General features: G+C 41.0%; 1 protein-coding gene across 1 annotated transcript in view; it reads left to right on the top strand.

Moving 5' to 3' along the window:
* ctnnd2a (catenin (cadherin-associated protein), delta 2a) overlaps positions 1-24,861 on the top strand; it is a 195,414-nt gene that overhangs the window by 133,608 nt on the left and 36,945 nt on the right. The window contains exons 14-17 of the mRNA XM_053412346.1: positions 6,863-7,049; positions 18,880-18,997; positions 21,322-21,504; positions 24,193-24,366. Coding sequence (XP_053268321.1) covers positions 6,863-7,049; positions 18,880-18,997; positions 21,322-21,504; positions 24,193-24,366 — 662 coding nt within the window. The remainder of the gene's footprint in view (positions 1-6,862; positions 7,050-18,879; positions 18,998-21,321; positions 21,505-24,192; positions 24,367-24,861) is intronic.

Raw genomic sequence — 24,861 nt, 5'->3', positions numbered from 1 at the left:
AAAGGACGGAGAAGAGCATCAACGCTTACATCCACCCATTCCACAAAAAGCACTTGAATCTTGTTGTCTTTCTAAGTTTATACCTTGCACCTTTTTTGTTGTTGTCTTCATCAGGTCAATTATTGTTATACATATATTCATCGCATCCACTTGCTCGCAGTGAATCCTCCACATGATCTGTTACTGTGTCTCATGAGCTTTCTCTGACATTATCCAGAGTTTTTAGTTGGGGGCTAACAAGAGAAACTCTGTCAAGTATCTGCAGCAATCAGTAAAGAGTTGCATTCCTCTCTTTATAGACCCCCTGGAAAACTAATAAAATCAAGAATGGAAGAGGGGTCGTATTTTCTAGTCCTTGTCAATGTTATTGACACCACAATAACTGTAGGAAATACAGCTTGAAAAAAGTAAAGACAATAAGAGACATGTGGGTGGAGGGAGAAGGAAGGACTGTTGAGCAGAAATGGGAAAGATGGATGGAAGCAAGCTGTTTCTTTCCTGCGAAAACTTTTGATATCGCAGATAATGAAATACAATCGGAAAATAGGGAGTGCATGGGGAAACGAGGTGAGCAGCAAACAAGAGAATGTGTGTAATTAGTGGGAACGATGGGAGGGAGAATAATAAGGAAGGATGAAGAGAAATCCAGTGGATGTTATTTTACCAAATCATTCCTGCAACGCGCTCAGTGTACAGACTCCTGCCGACACAAAGGAAATCATCATTCACAGAAAGAGCTTTTGTCGTTGAAGCTGCACGTCAGCGATGACATTCACCACAGTCTGCGAGCCTATCGAGACAGCCTGGCACCTTCAAGTATATCACTACAGTGCTGGAGAGGCATAAAGATTAAAAGCCCGGAGATGGAGTGCGTGTGTTTTTTCAGTGAGCAGATTAACCAATGAATTAAATACACTGCAAGTCATATTTTTTTTGCTGCTTCATATTTTGGGGTCTTACTTTTGTTAGGTTAAGTCATCCCTACAAAAAAAAAGCTAATACACACACATTTTCCTTCTTCCTTCCCTCTTCCTGTCTGTGCTCTTCTCTGTCGGGCTCTCTCCTGCTGTTGGCGGAGTGAATCAGTGTTACGCCTGACTGTGCCCTGTTGTCTGTTTACCCTGGTCCTTAGCATCCAACACTACATTTCAATTGCTTTCATGTCTGTACAACGGAATTCTGAAGTCTATCCTCCTTTGCCTCGTGGCAAACGAATTACAACACTGCTGGTGTTGGATACCGCTTGAAACTGTTGCATAAATATGAGGTAGTTCAATTAGGCATATGCTTATTATGGCTTATGTCACAAATGAAATAGAAGACTGACGACGTATGGTGAGCAAACATAAGTGTCTAAGGGGGTCTGAGCAGTTTTATACTTAAGAGGCCGAGGTCTACGTGGCCCACAAAGGAGACAGGATCTTAGCTTGCTGGGTAGACTGAAAAGGCTGAACTGAAATAAGATGATCTGGAGGATTTCCATGATTGTTCCGCTCTTACTGCCTTTGCCTAGCGACAGATATACTGGATCAGTAGGCATTTCCTGGAATGTTTTTCATTTTCTTAACATCGTGGGCATTTTTCAACATCTTCATTGTCTTCCAAGGGAATTATAAACGGATTTTGATGAAAGAATCAGGTACGTGTCGGGAACTGATTTCTATGAATTAATGAATCTGGTGCAGCAGGTGTAAATTTAAGGGGACTGTTGGGGCTTGGATTAGGTATGTGTTATACTGAAGGTCTTTCTAGTTTCTATTGTTTTGGCATGGGCACCAAGAATACCTTCCTTCTTCAGATTAGTTCTGCAAATACCATCAAACAATGTCTTTAGAAAGAGCTAACAAGTGATTAAGGAATTGACTCCATTGCTCTGCCAAATAACATTCTTCTCAGAGCTTGACCTTCATGCCTAATTGGTGGCTAAATGATTTGAAAGCAAGCAAGTAGCAATTAGTAACCACCAGAGATCATCAGGGGCAGTGCTGCATGCACAAATGACATGAAAAGAAACAATCCTCAACTGCTTGACATAACCAAAAGTGGCTGTGCTGGAGTCATACTGAATCACCCTCCTCAGTGTTACCCCTTTGTTGTCAGCTTCAAGTAGTTTAGTATTCTTTGTGATTAAAAATCTGTTTTCGCCTGGCAATGTATGTTTCTTGTGGTGACCGGGAAAAACCTTCTATGAACAATTTATCTCTGTGTCAGTAAATTTAGACGAGCTTTATTGGCTTCCTGGGTCTCGGAGTGAGTTAGATAGGGAGAAGTCAAAGCCGGCAGGCCTGTCAGTCAAAGTCCAGTCGATGCAGAGGCTTCAGGTGTCAATAGAAGATGCTATCCTCACTCATGGGCTCACCTTGAGGCAGTGGACCATGGCAAGCTGCTGATGATGCTGCCGTCTCTAAACTGAGAACTGTTGAGGAAAGTCATGCGTTGAAAATATGGAGGAAGTCGTTATGCTCTGCTGGTCTTTAACTTTTTGGAAACTTGTCGCTAATGCCTGTGGTTTGAACACTGATATATGCAATTTTGGTTTGGTTGATTTGGCTTGCGTAAGCTTGCGCAGCAGACCTGGTATAGCGTCCGTCCTGAGTGACTAGTACATGTGTGAACACACCCTCATGCACTCTGGACAGGGAAGCTGGAAGTCAGTCCCAATGTTGTCATGTTAAATACAGTGCTTATTGTAAGATTTGTGTTTTTTCGTCTCAATTTGAATGGCCAAAAACATTTTACACCAGCTTTAGATCATTTTACACAACAGCACATGTAAGACAAAATGTTATTTCTCCATCAGAAATAGCCTCTAAATTGATATTGTCATACTTGTAACATTGCATTGACTTGCCAATCTCCCCCTGAACACCCCTACGTCCTGAGATCCGACACTTAGACAATTTGTGAATGTGGTCGGACAAAATGACTAATACTTTCCTCAAATTAAAAGTAAAATATTTCTCCATTACTGTGCTCAATCAACCATTTAGCCCCTCCTGAATCCACTCAATCTTTCGTGCTCTGAATCTTTCTCTCGAATGCGCCAACACAAGCAAACAGATTCAATCGGATACATCTGTACAACCAAAACCTGGTAAAGCAACATTCTTTGTTCTTCATGAATTTTTATTTGCATATAGAGCAGGGAAGTGAGATCCGATCACAGGAGACACAGTCTTCATGCCAACCACTTGTAATAAGATCTCTTGGGATGGATGTTAATACTAGGTCTGAACAGGGCCTTGACTAAAGCATATACGGATTACGAGGAGAAATCAGGAGTATAGTGTATTGGTGTGGCGGATATATTTCTGCGTCAGTAAGCTCCAGATATTTTTGCTCTGTTGGAATTGGATCGAGAGTCAAACAATACTGCTGACATCTTTTACTTGAAAACCACAATGACAGTATTTTCCAAAGCCATTTTAATTTAAATCAAAGTTCATAACATTCTCTCGCAAATGATCGAGGACAAGGCTTCATCTAAGTCATCCCCGTGAATCAAGCTGGCAAACAAGAGACTGCACCTTTACCAGGATGGTTTTATTTCTGCTGCTTCCATGTTATAAAATTGTTGCTGTCCTGCAGTAATTTTACTGCAGCATTTTCTCTGTGGGCAGCCCTGGTGGGAATGAAGCCCCAAGCACAGGCAGTGACACTTTACCCTCAATACATGACTTTACCTGCTGCTGTCAAATGTTTTCCACAAACCCGCCGCAGGAGTAAAAGTGGTCCGACCCCAGGGTCAATTCAGAAATTGTTAACACGCAGTCTCCTACAATATCGTCCGAAATCAGTGTTTCTTTTTGTGATTTCTCTTTCACAGACTTTCGTAGACAAGCACACATGGCTGTGTAATTTGTCATCTTTGGCTTTACTCATCACCAGGTTTTGACCCCGCGGCTTTACTAATTTAAATTGCTCCACTTAGATGAAAGCTGTTTAATAAAACATCGCCACTTGAGGCCTAACAGGCCTCACTCTCCCCTTACAAGTCATATAGTCTCATTTATTCATGAATTCATGCAATCATCTCCCCAATTCTCCAAACCACACAGCTCCTAGGAAACTGTCTGTCAAGCGTCTGAGGGGAACTAGTCTGAGGAGAGAGAGAGACAGAGATGGAAAATATAGAGACACACACACACACACACACACACACACACACACACACACAGAGGCTTGAGTATGATGTCATTGTCTGGTGGCCACCTGATTTTATACTCATAAGGATACTGGACTTACCGAAGCGTTACAGATCTATGTGTCTAGGGCAGGTGGGTGTGTGTGAACAAGTGAGATCCACAATATCTTCACCAGCGAAAAACAAAGAACGAGCAGTGTATTGTTTGTTCTTCCTTCTGCTCAGTCTTTGTCTCCATCTCTGGCTGAGAAGAACTCTCACACATCCTCAGTTTGTCTTGTCTGTGCACGCGTTGTTTTCACAGACAGATTGTTGTCACTTCATCAGAGATGGCACTGTTTTAACATGATGGCAATCAAACACTGACAACTCTCGCCACTGGAGAAGCAGACCAACACAAGAGGAAAGGGAGAAATGGAGAGAAAGAAAGAGATGTTTAAATGCAGTTTCATGAGTGAAGTGTTTCTTTTCCAGTGAGTTCGTCTGTGTCTTGTTTGTCGATGTCTGAGCCTTTACCTTGAAACGAGCCCCAGAGAGGAGAGAGAGAGAAACGAGAAAGTCAGGCGTTACAAAACAAGATGTTGATTAGTGAAAGTAAAGAAAAATGTTGCCCCTCCCCCCCACACACACTCACACAGACACAGCCTGAGTGTGAGCACTTGATTGCTGCCGAACAGCGTCCAAGGTCATCGCCTTATTATCACCCTCATCTTCTTGTCCTCGTATGCACACACACACACACACACACACCAACACACACAAACTGTCCTCTTTCACTCTTTCTCCTTTCAACATTTCTCACACTTTTTTTTCCTCATACATTCCTCTGCCTCATTGATTCCATTTTATATCCTTTCACTCCGAATGCATCTTTTAATTTTTTTTCCCGCAATTAAATTTAGTTTGTTGTTTCAGCATAAGATTTTCCCTTGAATAAAGTAGTATCCTGGAGGTATGACTATTTAGAAATCGATTTAAAAACAACTTTAATTAGGCGCTAACCTTTCTGCTAAATGCTTTTTCTTTTGTCTGGCAATTTCTTACATTTCTCGTCTTGTTTCATAACCTTTTCTTTGCCTCCTACTCTAACTTCTGCAGTTCTTTTATGTCATTCTCCTTCACTGCCTTGGCCTGGTTTCCCTCCCTCATTCTTTTGTCTGTCACTTTTGGGTTGTCAGTACGACTGACATGATAAGGCATCAAGACCGGCGTTGCTGCTGGTGACGCAAAACTGGCTGCCATTCAACGCCCTGTGCCTCCACGGCAGTTTGCATACACCACTTCAGTGGAAGTAAAGATTGTGAGGCTTAATCGTATCCATTATTAGTGAAACAGCTAACCACAGCCCCTTCTTTCCTCTCCATCTTTTTAATACGTATTGTAGTCATTTACTCAGCAGATTTACCTACGGAGCAGCTGCACAGTGGTTTCAGGAACTCAATGTTGTGCTCAGCTTGAATACTGCTGTCATTTCAGATGACAGTATCTTTAATCACCGGTGTGCACCTCCCCGACGCCCTTATTTTTCATTTTGCAGTCACATCTAACAAGTCCTGAGCAGAAATTGGAATGTGCATAATGCATTGTGTAATGAATGTGACATATTTCAGCTGGCTGACAGCCCCTGTGAACACAGTCCATTGCGTACGCAGCACAGTGTGTCCTCAGTCGTGCCCGTATTTTATTTGTGTGGTAACATCTGTCATCTGGGACCTGAGACATCTGGAGTCTGACACCAAATATGTGAGAGATGGTGACCTTCCACACCACAGCTTTTTATAGTTTGCCATATTAAAACATGTTGCTTCTCTGTTGCCTCAATATGTTCCCGTCTTCCTAAGCCATCACTCAGCTGCTGCAGCTCTCTTCCCCTCTGATTAGTTTTCTATTTTTGTGTCTCGCATCTCGGTCATCCTCCGTTTCACACATGTGTTGAGACTATCTCCTTTATTGTGTGTCTTGCTCTGTCAGTAGGGATAACCCGAACAAGCAGCAGGGACAAGTTAACGTGCGTGCGTGTGAGCGTGAGCGTGTGCATGTGCCTGTGCGTGAGTGCGCACACCCATGCAGTATGTGATAGCATGTGTGTACAGAATGTGTGTCTGCTGTTGCAGGTCATTGAATGTCCTTGTATTAATACAAACCTGCAAGTATTTCTGCCTACGCTGTGTACTTCTACTTTGCACAAGTTATGAGTGTATTGTATATGTAATATATGGATGTATGTTTGTGTGGGAGAGCAAGGTTCTTTCTTAAAAAAAAAAATATTTAAGATTTAACGTTTTCAATTATTTATATTTACTAAAGGAAAATCTGAAAAACAATGGTCTTTAATTAAAGCTTTTCTGCAAAGTTCAGCAACCTGAGCAGCATTCTGAGTTTCATTAGTTCTTAAAGGGTTCTCATGTTATCAGAAAGACTCCATTCTTGACTCCATTCCAGTTGCAATGTTTTACCAAGGATTAGGTGTGTATTTGCCAGTAAACATTGTTTGTCTCTATATGTTGTGATACACTGGTGACCTGTCCTTCCAGGATAAAGGTTATAGTAGTACCCATTATCATTAATGTAGCTGCCAGGATCTTTAAAGCTTCATAATGCAATTAGCTGAAATACAATCAAATTTGATATCATCACATAAGAGGTGGTTTTCTCTTCAGTATTCTTTTAAAATTATGCGAATAAAAAAACACTTTCCTAATGTGTTTTTTTTTGCAGGTGTTCTATGGAACCTCTCATCATGTGATGCTCTGAAGATGCCAATCATTCAGGATGCCCTGGCCGTTCTGACCAACAGTGTCATCATACCGCACTCTAGCTGGGACTCCTCCCCCAATCACCATGATGACAGCAAGCACCACCTCCACACCTCGCAGGTGCTGCGCAACGCTACCGGTTGCCTCAGGTAAAAGCAGCACTCAAACATGCATGAGCCCCCTGCGATGGGAAACCATGTCAATGTGAACGTGTACTGTGTTTTTCTCCTCCTCTCTCTTTCTCTCGTCACTCATCTTTTCCTCACGCATCAGAACTACAGTATATACAGTAAATCAAATGATAATTTCTTTGATCAAATGAAAAGAACCCGATAGGCAGGTGCAGCAGAAAGGAAGCTACAGATTTAACTCAAACACCCGGTGACCGCGGCAAGTTTCCAAAATCGACCCTCAACCAATCACCTGTCATGTGTCTTGCCCAGCAGTTGCATGCTGAGTCTGGCTAAAAGCTAAAAGCTAGAATACTGACAGTCCACGCTTCATCTTTTACTTGTGTGTTTTTCCATTTGACAGTGAGTCAGGTGAGCCCCACCTTTCTGCTGTTTTTGATGATCCCTGTTGAGACTGCAGAGCTTCAGTGTTTGAACACGTGGAGCGCAGTCAAACAGTCTGAGTGACTGGTTCTATTTTCCAATCGAGAATAAACAAGCTGAGAAGTTGGATCTAGAGCAAATTGATGAGCACAGGGTTACTTTCAGACATATCAACAAATAGTGCAGGAATGAGCCTTAAAACGCAGTCTTTTATTGTTTATTCAGTTAATCTCAAATATGACATTTTCACATTTTATATGAAAATACCCACCTCTACACAGTGTATTTTTTTTTTATAAACAGTTTAGTTATTGTTTATATATTGTTATCGCTTTCTTATATACGAATTATGTACAACTTTAATCCTTTTATACGATACGTCAACATGTATCATAATATCAACTGGATAGTGTATGCATCAAGGAGTCTTTCTTGGAGTCTGTCTGTAATTGTATAAAAAGTTGCAGACTATGGACGATGGGCATCTGCTTCAGTGTTCATGGATGTCTAATTACCAATTATTAATTTACATAGGTATGAACAGGTCGCGAACTACCTGACTGGAAGTTATTGGTCTTCGATGTGGATCTCACCTGGAACAGCATGTATTTGAAATCAACGCATAACTGCCTGGTAGCCTAAATTTGTTCTTCAGTTAATATCATAGATATCATTAATATCAGCAGATATATTTTTTTTTTACCTCTCCCCCTTCCTCCCAGTACTTTTCTACTGACTTTCTTTAAACTTTTATTTGAGCAAAGAGTCATTTAAATTAAATTGCAATTTTTCAATAATCTTTCCACCTCTGCATAATTCACCATGGTCTAATTAAACTCTTGTTAAACGCTGTGTGTGTGTGTGGGTATTAAGGCATTGTTTGTATATATACTTTTATTTTAACACGTGAGGATGAATTATATCTGTTGGATCTTCACATCTTCACTGCTGAGTGACTACTGATGCACATATTCACCAACTAGAACCAATATTCTCTCTCTCTCTCTCTCTCTCTCTCTCTCTCTCTCTCTCTCTCTCTCTCTCTCTCTCTCTCTGTCTCTCTCACTAACTTTTGCTGGTAACCATAGCAACATCTCCCCCACTTTTTTCTCCCAGTACATTGTGTGTCAAGACTTTCTTTTTGGTGCATTGTGCTGATAAAATATGTTCCTCAGTTGTTACAGCTTGAAATAATGAAGGACGAACTCACAGCTTTATAGAGCATAGTGTTTATTTGATACACTGCAAACGGAAATTGGGTTCATCGCATGAAAATGTTGCTTTTCCTAAGCAGTGAAACTTTATTTGGTTCCTGTGTTTAGAAGATCCGGCACTAACAACAATACAAATATTTCTAATGCCAGACCAATACAATAAAATAAAGGCATTAATACAAACTGCAAGTCATTTGAATCGAGGAACTTCATTAAAGCTAGGGTCCGTAATGCTGGAACTGATACATCCCACTCCCTCCCGTGGGCTCGTTCGCCCTTTAACACCCTACCTTTAAGTAATTACAATTTTAAGTGATTTTAATTGCCGGCTTCTAGTGTGTGGTTTCATTTGTCAGATTATTCCCTTTAGTGGGATTTTTTTTATCCAGCACTTGTGAATGTATTTTGGGGGGGGAAGTGTTTGCATCTTGTTTACAATAGATAAAAAAAAAAAAGCAATGAATATGTGTGCATGTGTCAGTCGACCCAGGAAGGTGCACATCGGTACAAACCACTGTATATCATGTTTTCTGAAGCAAATAGACGTACACTCTTTATTAGCAGAAGCTTACTCAAGTTAGGTCAGGTCTCCAAACAGCCTCGTTAATTCACGGTGTGGATTCCACAAGATGATGGTGACATTTGGTACGTTAACAAGATCGCATCACGTAATTTCTGCAGATATCACATAAACAAACCAGTTGCGTTATGACACGGTGCATTGTCAACCTTGCAGTTGTGATAGAGGATGTGGCCATGTTCAGCAGGAATACTCGCGTAGTGGCATTCTAACAATGATTGATTGTTATTAAGGGACTAAATGTGTGCCAGGAAAACGTCCCCCCCCCCCCCCCCCATCACAACACCTCCACCAGCAGCCTGGACTGTTGACACACAGCAGGTTGGCTCCATGGATTCATACTGTTGATGCCAGATTCTTTAACCCTACCATCTGCACATTCATCAGACGAGGATTTGACTGTCCGGCCTTCAACTGTCCGGTTGTGGTGAAGCCTTTGGATTGATGTTCTCGGCTGACAGCAGTGGAACCTGATGCTCTAGTGTTGTAGCACATCCTCCGTGGTTTGACGTGTTGCAAGTTCTGAGAGGCTTCTCTGCTCAGCACTGTTGTAAAGACCGGTTGTTTGAGTTATTACGGTCTCTCTGTCAGCTCAAACCATGTCGGGCCACAAGGCAAATCCAACCTAAAAGAAAAGATGCCTGATATCTTGTTTTTCTTTTATTATTCTGAATGAACTCTAGAGACTGAACTCCTCAAACCAGCCCGTCTGACACCAAAAATTACACCACTGTCGATCTCACTGACATCACCTTTCTACCTTACTCATGTTTGATGTGAACATTAACTGAAGCTCCTGATTGTTTGTAATGCACACACCGCTCAGTGAGTACACATATAAAAACTTGTCATAGTACGCTAACAAGCAAATCACTTGCAAGCAAACCTACTTTATTCTGTAAGCTTATATATCAGAGAAACACCTTGTAAGTGTAAGAATAAGGGTAAGAAGCACTTCAAACTGCAGCCTATCTTACACTTGGAATTAAAACTTCTCCTACACAGGATTAAAAAGAACTTCATAACCTTTACGTCGGTAGGAGTTATTGCCACACTGCTGTATTAAGGCTCCGTTTCAAACAAAGTATCCGTCACTGCTCACATACTTCCATTTGTCCTTTAGGGTTGGGATACATCCATTAGAAGGCAACAAAGAAGCGAGTGTTTCTGTCAACAACAAGCATATTCATGGTAGTGGAGGTTGTGATAATGTACCTCTCAATGAAATAAGGGGCAAAAGCAGCTGTTAGTCTCTGCGGTTGGGCGAAGAACCCTAATATAAACGCTTTCGGTTTCTTACCAGCTCGTTATAACTTTACATAGGGTTGCCAAACAGTTATGATATTTGTCAGCAAATGTAACACTGCAGTGTCCATAAAACAATCCATCCCTTGAGTTATCTTGCAGGTGCAGTGAACCTGACAGTTTTAATGGCATTCGTGTTTGATAATGAGTAAGCTGGCCATGAAGCCTTCTTGTGTATGTCATTTTTATTTATTTAACCCAAAACTTCACAAGTGGCATAACAACATATCACAAACAGGCTTTTGCACATATTTCATATAATTTTGTGTGAAAGGTGTTGAATTGTGTGTATGTGCATGTTCGTCTGCAATTAACATCCCAAAGCAAGGGCTCCCGTAGCTCTAGTCTTTGCAGCATTGTGAACACTTTAAATATGAATACCAGCTTGTGTAATTGTGGTGTTTAGAAATCTTTTCAAAATATGTAAACATTGAGTTTCTGGATATTTACATATTTCTTGTTAGGAATGTTTTTCTGTCAAACGTCTGGCCGAGAAGTCAGCGTCAAGACGCCAATCCAACAGTTGCTATTTAATTCCACAACAAATAAAACCACCATAGCTCTTCTCCACCTCAGAGGCTCGCCTGTATAGTGAAGTACCACCTTTGAGTTCTATTTTAAAATGTAACTACAGCTGGCAGCAGCAGGCGTGTAGCCCGGGTGCATTTAGAGAGAGGGCAGCATAAATAAGCATTTGGAAGGTAAAATTCAGCATGGTGTTTTTTTTGTTGTAAACCTCTGTGGCTTTGGTTGTCGGCATTCATAATGGAACAGCGCAGGAACTGCCATGGGGGGGTCTGTGGTACAGTACATGATTATACACAATAATTCAATATCACAAACACCTGTACCAGTGCAGCCCACTAATAGCTTTGGATTTGCAATAAATATCACACTGGGGGATTTTGCAGGGTTTTATTTAGTTTCTGGGTTTAATTGTAGCTGTGCAAATCTAACTCTTTGACTGGTTTCCATTATTGAACTTGTTTTTGGATAACATTATATTGTTAACTGGAATAAATGTGTCCACCTGTGTGTTGGTAGAGACTGAGTGTGGACCAGCATTGTCTATTACCGCTGGAAAAATGGGTAAAAACTAAATACTAGATTTTTTTAATGGGTTTATATGGGTGGCATAGAAGAGGTAGTTGTTACTCTGTGTAATATCTAGTATCTATGAAATTTACTTGTTTTTCAGTTGGAAAACAAAGCAGCAAAAATAGTTTCCATGCTGCCATTAGATGCCGTTCATGTCTGAGATTTAATCACACTTATTCTCTTTTTCTGAGCGTTTGTTAATCTTCTAATTCCAGAAATCTCTGTTTGTCATTTTTGTATTTGGTACTTACATCTTGAGAACCGTTTATCTTGTAAGCTTCACATTTGGCATGTGTCTTGTCAAGGGCCATAGAAATTGCAGTGTTGAATTGGGTGCAATCTTAACTAATGGGGAGGTGGGGCAGCGGACCATGTTGAACATGTCTTCTTCTATGTCCTTGTATAACCTACAGCAACATTTGTACCGCTTCCCATGATGAGTAACGAGCATACCGACTTATACCGCCAACATATTCCCAAATCTCCCTGTCTGTCTGTGGCTTGAATACCACAAGAACTGTTAATCTTATCAGCTCAAGAAGTGACATATGCAGCAGGGACTGAGTAACGTACAGTTGGTCGGCAGTATTGAGTCGAGCTTCACCAAACGTTGAATAAACAGGTGAGCAGCCGTTGTGCAGCAGCAGTGGCGCAGCTTCAGGGTTCTGCAGAGTGAGTGCTGCAGCTGGGCTTTACTCCCTGCAGCTTAATTACTGCAGGTGACTTTTACATTTTCAGAAACTGGCCAAGCAAATGGGCCATTCCAAAAAGGCAGGCCATTGCCCAAGTCACATTTAAATCAAGACACAAGAAAAGAGGAGGTATGTAGTGGTGACAGCAGTATTAGATCTCTAGATACTCTTGATAAGACTGCACACAGTATGATGCCTGGATTTCAATGAGATTTGTTTAGCAAAGGAATCATTATTTGCTGCTTTTCTTTCAGCAGCATGTTTATCCCAAAGTAAGATGCAGCACCTTAAACTTTCAAGACCAAGTTCTCCGTTTTTGCCTGTGACTTCTGTAGACTTTTGACTTATCTGTCAAGTTTATTATTTCCTCACTCACTAAGGTTTCACACACGCGTGTGTGTGTGTGTGTGTGTGTTTGCGCGTGTGTGTGTTTGTGCGCGTGTGTGTGTGTGTGAACCTCCACAGTTGCGGGGGAAGACAAATGATGCTGTCAGGGCACCGCTCCACACTGTGAAGTTAGAGATCAAATTGTAAAGCTGCTAAAGGAAAAGGAAAGAACGCAGAGCGGAGGAAAAGATGGCTAAAAGTTGGAAAGATGAGAACAGAGAGAATTCGATAGTGGGGAACAATGAGACGGAGAGACTCAGAGAAGGGAGCTGAGACAAAGAGAGTAATGAAGGTGTTTCTGCTGCTCTCCAGGGTTGTTTTCGATCTCAACGTCTCTTCTCTGAGGTTAAAATGACACGAGGCCACATTGTTCAGGTCCCTGTGTATCTCAGCTCCATTTCAGACCTCTCACCTCTCTCATTACCCTTCACTGTGTGCGCCTGTGTGTATGTCCAACACATGAACACGTCACGTGCCTTTGCGTCAGTGTGTACCTGTTAGTGTGCATCCATGCGATTGTCTGTCTCTTGTTAGAAAAATCCTCAACACACCTACTCGCTGGCTGTGAATCCTGCCGTGTCCTGACATCGGCTCATTACGACAGGAGGGATTTTAGTGTTCAGTGCATGTCTGGAAGCAGCTTCAGAGTCGGCTCAGTTCAGGCCCTAATGATCACGTTTTCTGAGTCAGTAAATCAAAACATAGCATGAAAGTCGGGGACATCGTCATCCACACTTATGTCGCCTGCACTTGTCCATTTTGGAATCAGGAGCACTGAGGATGCACATTATAATCGCTGCCTAAATCAATCCTAATGATGTGATGTCACCTGGTGTGCAACATTTAGAACTTGGCCTGCCACAAAGAACATGTATGTATGCATGTTGCGTGTACACATATGTGTATTAAAATATCTGCATATGTGAGCACAAAGACACAAACACACACGCACACACATTTGTGGCCACTGAAAGGCAAATATTAAAGTGAATCACAGCCAGCTTGGGGAGTTGTGTATGATAATGGAAATGAACTGGTGTCAGGGCAACAGGGGTTTGGATAACGGGCGTGTGTGAATGTGTGTAGCCCTGTGTGTGTGCCAAGCAGCTAATGATTCTGATGGACACATATGTTGTCTATTCACACGTGTGTGTACCCACACAGACACACACCGTGTTATCAGGCCAGACACAGGGTCTCCTACAGACGGGTTCCCACAGCCTCCATTCAGGGGATGTTTACCTCCCCGCAGGTTGTTGGTTTCTTGCCAACCCAGGAAGAAAAAGCTGCTACCTCCGCGCCGCACAATGTTTGTTACGTGTGTGTTTCTGTGCTCATCAGGATCACACCTTGTGGAAACACACTCACTTTGTTTCTTTTCAGACACCCACAGATGTGGAAGAGAAATTGGATGAGTTATTAGATGAATCGATAATACGGAGTGCGTTGTCAGAAAGGAATTAGTTTCCATATTTATTCCATTCATATTAATTGGTGTGGGTGTGTGTGTGTTTGTGCCGCCTGGGGATGACCCTCTGCTGCACACACACATGTGAACCAACTGTCTGAGATACACTCATGTTCACATCTCTCCTTGTCCATGTTGCATGAATCTTCAAACAACTTCAACAACTGAAAGTGTGATTTGTTAATTGACTCAGTGTCACACAGTTGCACCTTGGAAACTACAACTGCTGCCAAATATGCGATTTAGTGACTTCCACTGCAGCTCTAGATACCAGGGACATCGTTTCCAAGCTTTTTCTCACTCATATATGGCTGATACTTTAATAGCATTGTTCTGAACCACAGTATATATGTCTTACTACCCGTAAGGATGTTTTTACTATTAGCATTACAGCCGTAATTACAATGAAACATCCTCTTTGGTGGCTGAATAGTGTAGTATGAGGAGCAGTGGACAATGTGTACACTGATTGTCTCTGCAGATGAGGATATTTTTGTTTGTTTCTAGCAGGATGAAATAACAATCTGTATATAGTCAATTTAAATGTGGTTTCACAAGGGGAGAGACTTTTAGTTTAGATTTGAATATGGATGGAAATTGCATGGGTTGCAGTTTCATTAGTCTTATTTTAACTAGAACGATACTATTAATAGGTTATTAAAACTGTTGTTTTTTTGCAGTGGACCAAATCTACAATCACTCCAAAAAGTGTGTTGCCCAGAGAAGTAAAGATAAAAATGTCTTGACAGGTTGCAAGATCTGGATACTAACTGCATGGATGGTGATGGGAGTTGGTGGGGTGACCTCAAGTACTTAACTTTATTTCAGTAAGGCAATGTCCAAAAGAAGAAGGTTGTAATTCATCCCGGCAGGTTCCATGTATATTTGTGTATGTATGACACCACTTCAGAAATGTTAGAGGGTTTGAGGTTTATTTCATGCCTGTTGGGCAGTAGGGAGGAAATGAGGAAGAGGGTAATGGTTCATGGTTGGGATCTTCCCCCAAGCCACAGGGGGGCTGCTGAGCAAAAGTGAATCCTCTACTGTAACAATATAAATGTTCACTACTCTTAAATTCCTTATGTGACACTCAGCTTCTATGAGTATGCCTTGGATTATATGTTTTATCATTCTCTGCTCTGGTTTAAGTTAAACTTGTTTCAATTTAATTGCAGATATCCCTTTTTTCATTCCCTTTTTTTTTGTTTTCATTAGTTACATTTTTCTGTATTTTGTGTTTTACTGTTTCTGGCCTGTGCAGCAGCACTGCAATAAATATTTTAATTTGTTTTTAATTTGTTTCGGAAAGAGGGTGCATGCCACGGTTATCTACGTGTTTACTGCCAAAATTTCCCACGAGAGTCGGCCAAATGTTTATTACATTTCAGAAATGCAGTAATTACTAAATATTACCATTTAATGGAAAATTGTATCATTGCACAGCTAGTACACAATGTATTTCCCCAAATATTCTTAGGTGGAGTCAGGAAATAGAATATCTTTCGGACTGCCATCAATCTTACTTTCCTGTTTCTTAATTGCGGCTAAAACAACAGTTAAATTCAAATGGGATGTTCAATAAGGGTCTTTGTCTTGTTGGAGGTAATTATTTAACAACACAGGCTAATGGGTCGGACTGAATTAATGATATCAGATGAAGTTTAAGGCCCTGTCCCAATTCTTCTTCCATCGATACAGTCAGTCAGCTTGTTTACACCTGTTATTTCAATACAACAAAACAAAGGGAATTACCAGCTGTAGTCGGACACAACGAGAACGCTTTAAAGCCCCTTGGTTTTTTAGACTGTACCAATGAAACCTGATACTCACCCATCAGATGTCTTGTCGCTTGCCGGAGCCATTACCTCTTGAAATACTGTTTGTCACTGAAGGACAATAGTCCTGGGATAGGTTGGACCTGGAAGGATCCACCGATTTGAGTCTTCAATTCTCTGAGATGGTAGAAGACTCATTCGTCGGCCACATTTGAAGGAGTCTTCCAAATGGGACAGTCTTGTCAAGCAGCTGTGAATCAATCGATCTACAAATGCAGCCTCTGAAGTGAGACACTATTATTGTCTTGAGAATATGATTTGGAGTAGAAATAGGACGTTTACAATTTTGCCTGTGCAGCTCCTGTTCTGAGAGGATCAAATCCAACTTGAGCCGATGTTTGAAGTCTTAGAAAAACTGAGCGTGCTACAAAAGATCTGACTGTGACATTAAATCAGGTTTTTTGTAAAGTCTTAAACTACTACATGGTTTAGTCATTCACCCCAGAAGAAGAAAGCAGCGATATATAATGCAAACTTATACTTAAACTGCTGTTTCTGTTTGAAAGTAGTTTTCAGGTGAAGAGTTCGGCTGGATAAGAGCCTTCAACATTATTTATTTTTCTACCTATCTTTTACGAACTTTAAAATTCTTGTCCAGAATCAAAGATATCTTCAATCTTGTGAGATCTTTCCCTTTCGCCTCCACCCATTATAAGACATCAGATAAAAGGTGTATAAGGAAATCTCAGTAGAAGTCGACATAATCAAGGCCGAGTGATAAAGCAACAAATAATCCATGCCTCTTACTCACCCACCCGCCTCCTGTCTTTGGTGCGTAAACATTAGTCAAGGTGAAGCATTTTCACTGCTCTGTTGTTTTATGTTGGCTTGACAGAGAATCGTGTCTCTACTAAGTGGGTTTCCCATTGTGTGCTTGTTTTCCCATTGGCATTCAAAGTGGGTAAAAATGATTTGACCTTCTCTTTGAAGCAGGCAGCCGTGGACGTGAAGTTTTAATTGAGTTCTTGCGTCCTCGCTTTTCTGTTTCCCATCGGAACAATAAGTGATCGACCTCATCTCGTACGGACTCGTGGAACAGCTGTGATCTCTTCATTGCGCCGACGTGATGGACAAACTTATCCATTCATGACATCACAGTCTCCTCGTACATGCAACTACTGTGTGTGTGTGTGTCATCCGCTTTTGTTTCTACACTCAACCATTCAAAAAATATGTTTTAACTTATGTTACCAGACTTCAATAATTGGGCTGTGGTTTCATTTGATTTCTTGCTCATGCACCCGTGTCAGTAAAACGGCATAATGGAGGTTTATTGCAGCATTTTCCTTGAAATAATTCAATTAGTAAAACACACTATATGTTCACACAGCTGTAACCAATGGCTGTGATAGAACAGTGTGACTACACTGACAGATATTGATTCTGCTGATTGTAACTGTGCAGAGGAATTCTATTGAGTGGTTGTAACAATGAGTTCTACAGATGCATGTGGACATGCTTGGGTGTTCACACACACACGATACATTACTACACAATGCTTGTTAGGGCCCTAACATTGATTTCCTAAAAGCTGTTTCAAACGCATTAAGCAAACACAGACCATCAATACTACAAATAATTTCTTGCTTTTATATTTCACTGGTAATTTTTTTGACGTTTGACTAAAAGAAATCCGAACAGAAGCTGTCTGACATTACCTGTGTCTTTAGTTTAAAACTGCTTCTTACTGTGTCGTTAAAGGAAAGTGCAAAGTATACTGTATGTCAAAACTGCAAAAAAGAAAATGCGATTGCAGAAAAGAAAAAACTGCAAATATACCTGTGGAAAGTAAGTCCCTCCAATTATCAACAAGCCTTGTCGATAGCATGTAGCTTTAGTCTCCGTTAGAAGTTAATGCTGTTGTGTTTTGTGATGGGTTGTTAAATTGTAATTTATTTTTGTGATTTGTAATTTGCCCTTGTGATTTGCACCGTACTTCTCCCGTCTCTGAATTTAAATAAATCACACGGCATCGTAATGTGTCCCTTTCGAGACACTTACTGCAGGTCATTGACTAATATGACGTGATCTTACAGTCATATGAATGTTCAGATGTGTGTGACTATTCTTTCTTCTGCAGAGTGATGTTAATATAATGCATTAATCAACCTTAGCTCTTCTGATTGGCACTTTCGTAAAGTGCTTTGATGAACATTTATTCATTGTGCAAATTTATACATTTATTTGCCACAGGTGCTTTACATGGAGGAATAACAATATCTGTCCTAGGGTCAGATGAATGAATCAGCTTCCTTCTCTTTGTGTGTTTGTATCACACACAGCTTTGTGCTGAAACCAAAAGAAAACACACCACCCACATGTACCTCCAGTTTAATTAAAATTCATTGTTTCTGTGCATCACACTGGCAAAGCTGCTAATAATATCTGGAACAATATTGTCAAATTATCAAAGCAATGCTGGTGTGTGTGTGTGTGTGTGTGTGTGTGTGTGTGTGTGTTGGCTGTGAAGCTCAGGCAACGACTGCTCGACTACAGCTGTTTTTTTCCCTCTCCTCCTTTTCCCTTCTCTCCCTTTTTTTTGGACTCAAGTCAAGTGCTTTAAATTGAAGCGAGCCTTCGGGGCATAGATTGAGATGTATCCAGAATTTTAATGCTCCCTTTTCAATTGTTTAGTTTAGGGAGGGCTGCCAGGTTCCCAGTATCTGTCTCTCCCCCCCCCCCCCCCCTTGCTCTACATCTTGCGTCATATGGGCTTTCCTGCTTCTGTCTGTCCTACTGTCTTATCTTACCTCCTCACCAACTTTTCTTTCTCGATTTACTATTTGGCAAACACACTGACACACGCACACACTCACTGACCTGTAGTCTCTGTTTGTGTGTTTCAGGAATGTAAGCTCTGCAGGTGAGGAGGCAAGACGAAGGATGAGGGAGTGTGACGGCCTGACAGATGCTCTGCTCTACGTCATTCAGACCTCGCTGGGCAGTGGCGAGATCGACAGCAAGGTGTGTGTGTGTGTTTATGACTTGTTGCATGACTTTGCCTGAATAAATTAATTCATGCTGTTATTTCTCATTCGACAAACAGAGGGGCTCTGGCCCCAGCTGAAATCCCCCCCACCCCCCTCCCTCTCTCCTCAAAAGTCTTTGTTTGAATTTGTTAATAGTTTTTGCTCAAAGCTACAGAGCAGTAAATACAGACACAGACACACAAGTCAACAATTTGTCACATGATTAGGAAACCTGGACCTGCTTTCACTGCAAACTGCAGCAACGAGAAATACGTTTTTAAGAAGTATTTAATTCAGTTGAGCTTGTGTTTTATTTGGGGAAAATTAAACTCTTAATATAAATAGTGGCAAAACGTCTTGCTGCCAATTTAGCTCTGCTAGTAGTCAAAGCTGAGTGGGTTTATGTTCACTTTGCCTTTTTCTATTTCTATTGACGTGTTCACGTTGGCGTACAGGATAATGTGTGTGTGCGCTCATGACTCAGTGTGTGTGGGCCAGGCAATGCTATTCAAATAGTGTTGTGGATGGCCGACTCCTCAAGGTCTCCCCAGCCTTTTTCTAAATGGCCATCTTTAATCACTGTTTAAACGCCCGCCCCTCTCCGCCCTCTGACTGCAGTCATCAGAGCAGCGCTCGTAACTAAGACTGATTGGCAGCTGTAGCAGCAAGTGGTCACAGTCACAGCACTGAAGCACATTAGCCACATGTTCTTTTTGTTTGGCTTTTTGCATGGCTGGTGACATTACGTTTTCGGTTTGTGCGTCCTTCCGTCCGTGCGTCTGTCCTATTCCTGTAAACACAATATCTAGAGGGTAAATGCTCTGTATTTATATGGGCTTTTCTAGTCTTGATGACCACTTGTAACTCTTTTACATTATGATTTTGCCGTTCACCAATTCACACACACATTAATACAGTGCATTTATGCGGAGGACACGCATCACTCACACACTGTCGGCACAGCTGTCAGGGGCAATGTGGGGGATTAGTATCAGGCTCACAATTCCGCCCAATATCTCCAGACTGCCTCAGGGGATTTTTTTTTATTTCTTACAAATGTTCAGTTTGACCCGTAGAGGTTCTGATTATATTGTTGCGTTCAAAGGTCAAGATCACTAAAGCCTAACAAAACAAAAATCTTTTTTTTGGTCCTCTTGAACATCACATCTCAGGTCTGCTTATAAGGAATCTCTTCAAATTCTGGTCTGTTGTCACTTGCACTTAACTATTTCATTGGCCAATGGTCGAAGGTCAAAGAGACGTGAAATGAATCTGTTAAAAATAAGGGAATACAGACAAAATTTTATTCTTAGACTGTTTTTTTTTTTTTATGTTTATTGGAATGTGTATTATTTGCATTCTTGAGAGAGACCCCAGTGTTTGGAGTGCTGTTCTCTAACTGTGACAGGCCCCTGACTTTCTTGTACCTTGTAATCATTTGAAACCAAAAACTTATTTTCATTCCATAAACCACGCAACCAGAAAGAATAGCAATCGGAATTAATGTGAAATAACAGATCGAAATACGAAATGTCAAGGTAAATTGAAAATATAACGCAACTTTTCCTACATCTTTCTATAATGGCATGTGATTGGAGTTTCAGACATGACTGCAGCTCGCTGGAGTGAGACGTTATTTATTTTTTTGCATCTTTCGGGGCTGTTCAGTTACACTCCTCGGTTGTTTATTGTGTAAACGATCGGTCAGACAAGATGGATGCCTTTGTTAATTTCCACTCTGTTGACTCAATGACTCCCCTTTTCACACACAAGACAAGAATCGAATACGTGCACTATATGACACACACACTCATGTGTTCCCAGGCTGGCAGCATCACCTCTACACCTGGTGTTTAATGGGGTGTGACATGATATATTGGACTTGTAATTTTTCCTCATTTACCTGAGTTTCTTTTCATCTCAACACGAAGTCGGAGCAAACAAAATATGGAAACAAAATATGGAAGCAAATTATCTGTGATTATCTCTCTCTCTCTCTCTCTCTCTCTCTCTCTCTCTCTGTCTCTCTCTCTCTCTCTCTCTCTCTCTCTCTCTCTCTCTCTCTCTCTCTCTCTCTGTCTCTCTCTCTGGCTCGTGGGTGGGGGTGGAAGGCCGACAGTGTGAAAGTGCCAGAGTGGGCGTTTTTTTATTAGCATGCTTTGACTGTGAGTTTGCGCTTTGTTTCCAGGCAAGATGTTTCATCAAACGGCATCAAACACAAATCTTCCGCCTCAGCTTTCACACCCCATTAATTTAAATCTCCGTGTTCTATACTCTCACATTTCTTATATCCTCTCCCATATCTCACTTTATCTCCAGACCGTAGAGAACTGCGTTTGCATTCTGAGGAACCTGTCGTACCGCTTGGCTGCCGAGACGTCCCACGGCCAGCAGGGGGGGCTGGAGGAGCTGGACAGCCTGCTTTGGGACGCCAACGGTCGCGATGGCGAGAGCTCCGGATGCTGGGGCAAGAAGAAGAAGAAAAAGAAGGGGGTTGACCAGGTGAGGAAGTAGATGATGGAAAACATAGGGGGACGACATCGTAATAACAACTAGAACAGCTTGAAGTCTATTTATTGGCGAAGCCTGAGCCTGTGGTACGCTAGTGGATGGATGAACACCGTTCTCCAGAAAGATGCTCCCTCTTTGGTGTTTGTGTGACTGGTGGAAATGACTAATACAAACCTATTTATCACATGATATTGCACCCAAACCATTCAGTGATTTCTCACACTCCTTATGTGCCGTTTCTCCTAGATTTTTTCCTTTATTTTTCCACCATCTGTAAATATACACACGATTTCAAAAGGGAATGGGGCAGCTTTCATGATGAAGCGGGAATCAATGGTTCTCGCAACTTCGCTCTCAGCAGGGAGGTGTGGTTAATAATGGAAAACAGGGAAGAAAATATAAATTTAGGACAGTTTCTTCTATTATATATTAACTCACTAGTCACGTTTTTTTGCCTGTTTTGGTAATCGCACGACACAGTGGCTGTCTGTGTGTGTGTGTGTGTTTGTTGCTTTCTTAAAACTGACAACCCCACTGCACCAAATGTATAAAAGGGGAAAACAAATCTGTGTTTGCACTGGATTCCTGCGACACATTGGCAAAACACTCTACAATTTCCCAAGTGCATTTTGTATTGAGAGAGAAAGAAAGGAATAGGAATTCTCTTGGAAATTGCATTCTGAGATAATTGCAGCTGTCACTGGTTCAGTCAGAAAAATGCTGGTTAATGACAGTATTGATATTAAGTTTATTACCAAATTTATTGAACATGCTTTCATAGAAACCAGTTTTTGAATATATGGAAAAGGTTTACACCCTAAGGTACCAGTACTGTGTTCCAAAGGGATTTTACATTGTTCACCTATGGCTACAATGAAGATGACAAAATATTTAATGTTGTAACTTGATATATGTATAACAACGTTGATTTCCTGTTATATGAGCGGATAACTTGAATTTGAATGTATTATATATTTTACTGTTATTGGCAAAAAGGACAGGTATAGGATATGTTACTACATAGCAGGAAATGTAGCGCTTAAAACCACTTTTGTGTTTTATGAGTCTTACCCATGCAGATACAAGATATGTACAATTTTGAGTACTTGTAAAAAAAATTGTACGGAAGTCGCCTATAAAACAGTTTCAAACACAAGTGAAAATGTTAAATCTACACAAATGAACATATATACTTTCTTCATATCTCTAGGCAACAGAAAGTACTCTCCTGTGAAAGAGTTGAAGCCCTGTGTAGTAGTTTCTCTACACACTTCAAACTATAAGAAGGCTTTGATTTCATGATCAGAGAATCTATGTATAGATGAAAAAAACACGGCATCTCTCCAAAGACACACTCTAGCCTAGTTTACCTTGAGACAAGGTGATGGGGGGAGAGCAGTGGAGCAAAGCCGAGAAGGTTGAGGGAGAACGGGAAAAAATGAGGAGTGGAGAGAGAAAGATGGAGAAAGAAAAAGAGGGAGCAAGAAGGACATGAATCAAGAGAGAAATAATCAAGAGGAAGGAAAACTGGGTTAAGAGAAAAAAGAGAGGAGAGAAACAGGAATAAAAGGGAAGAAAGAGGCTCACAGTAAAGAGGTGTGGCAGAGGGAAGAGGATGGAGGTATAGGTTGAGCGTGGAGGTTTATCTCTCAAAGTAAAGGCAGAAGTAACATTTTTTGTCTCAGTGTCTCTTCTCATCTCTCTTCTGTCTAATCTTTGCCCTTTGTCGTATTTCCTCTCCATCACAACGGTTTGACAGGGAGTGATTTACAGGCTCTAGGAATTTCTTATGGGTTTGAATCTGGGATGCTGGAAGTAGGTTTGCGAGGGCGCTGCAGCATCTCCTACTGACATGCGGCTGGAACTGCAAAACCAAAAAGTTAACTCAACAGAATGTACTTTTTAGAGCATGCAGTCAATTAATCATGGCTATTTATTAAATGGTTAAATCCAGGTGTCACTACAGAATTTCACCACTATAACTTATAAGATTTTCAGATATCTTGAATAATGGCCCTACAGAGAGCTGCACCACCAGCAGCCGCTAGCTAACAGCGGGCAAATCTATACTAGCGATACATTTTGTGCTATACCCGTATAACGTTGCTGTGTCGCAGTCAATAATAAAATGTCTTCTGATCAGGAATAAACTGCATTCTGTGTGTGAACTGTCCAGAGGTGAATGACGTGTCACGCTACCTTCACATGCAGGAAGTTGGTGTTCCAGTTAGATGTCTGCTGTAGAGTAATATGTTGGAAACTGAATAAGTATTATAAATTTATTATATAATTTAAATAAATACAAAAATTAGGCACGTTGCACCTCCATCTCTGACTGACCAGCAGCCCTGGTTTACAGGGTGGAGACCTCCATGTCGTCAGTTTGACACAACTCAAGGACTTAGACACATGAGAATATTTGCTCATTGACAGATCTTTCTTTCTAACAATGCAGATATGGGTATAACATGATGGAGAATGGAAAGAGCAAGGACATTAAAAGAGCGGTTTTCTCTATGTTCCTTTCCAAATTCACTGCTGAGGTTTATTAAGAATAACGGCACACACACTTGTTTGACCTCCAGTACTTTAAACTTTTCACCTGTCCTTAGTCAAAATGTCATTGTTCGTAAAGCTCTTCATGAATAAAACTCCCAAACTGTGTCGTCCTTCTCGCAGTGGGATGGCGTGGGCCCGTTTCCAGACACAGCGCAGCCTCCAAAAGGGGTTCAGATGCTGTGGCACCCGACCATCGTCAAGCCCTACCTCACCCTGCTGTCTGAATGCTCAAATCCCGACACACTGGAGGGGGCAGCCGGTGCTCTGCAGAACCTGGCTGCAGGCAGTTGGAAGGTATCAGCATAGGTTTTAAATATTTTCAAAATGCTTTTACTCCCCTTTTGTTTTTTCACGTGTTTTTGCATTTATTTTTTGCAACTAAAACCTGCACAGACACAAACGAACCAATAAATTACAATCAACAAAATGGTTGTATAACAATTACGAGCATAATTAAAAATGTAAATGAATATTAAAATATAGCTGTGTGATGGTAATGATAAGGAGCAGTTACTCAGAGATTATTATTATTGTTATTATTAATAAACACTTATTGATAAAAAGGTTTTTAACACATTTCAAGACCATTTCATACAGAAACTGGAATCAGCCCTTAAGAGTAGATAGAGCAAAATAGCCAGCTGCAATACAAATGTATCTGAGTTGAACTAGAAGTGAAGAATTAGCTCATCATAAAATATAAATAGGACAATGTGTTCAGGACTTTTATTTTTTAATCCTGTTTGAAGTACACAATGGGTTTGGAAAAACGGACAATTTAAAAAATAT

The sequence above is a fragment of the Pleuronectes platessa genome, chromosome 20 (genome assembly GCF_947347685.1).
Source record: "Pleuronectes platessa chromosome 20, fPlePla1.1, whole genome shotgun sequence".
NCBI lineage: Eukaryota > Metazoa > Chordata > Actinopteri > Pleuronectiformes > Pleuronectidae > Pleuronectes > Pleuronectes platessa.
This window is presented reverse-complemented; position numbering and strand designations above follow the sequence as displayed.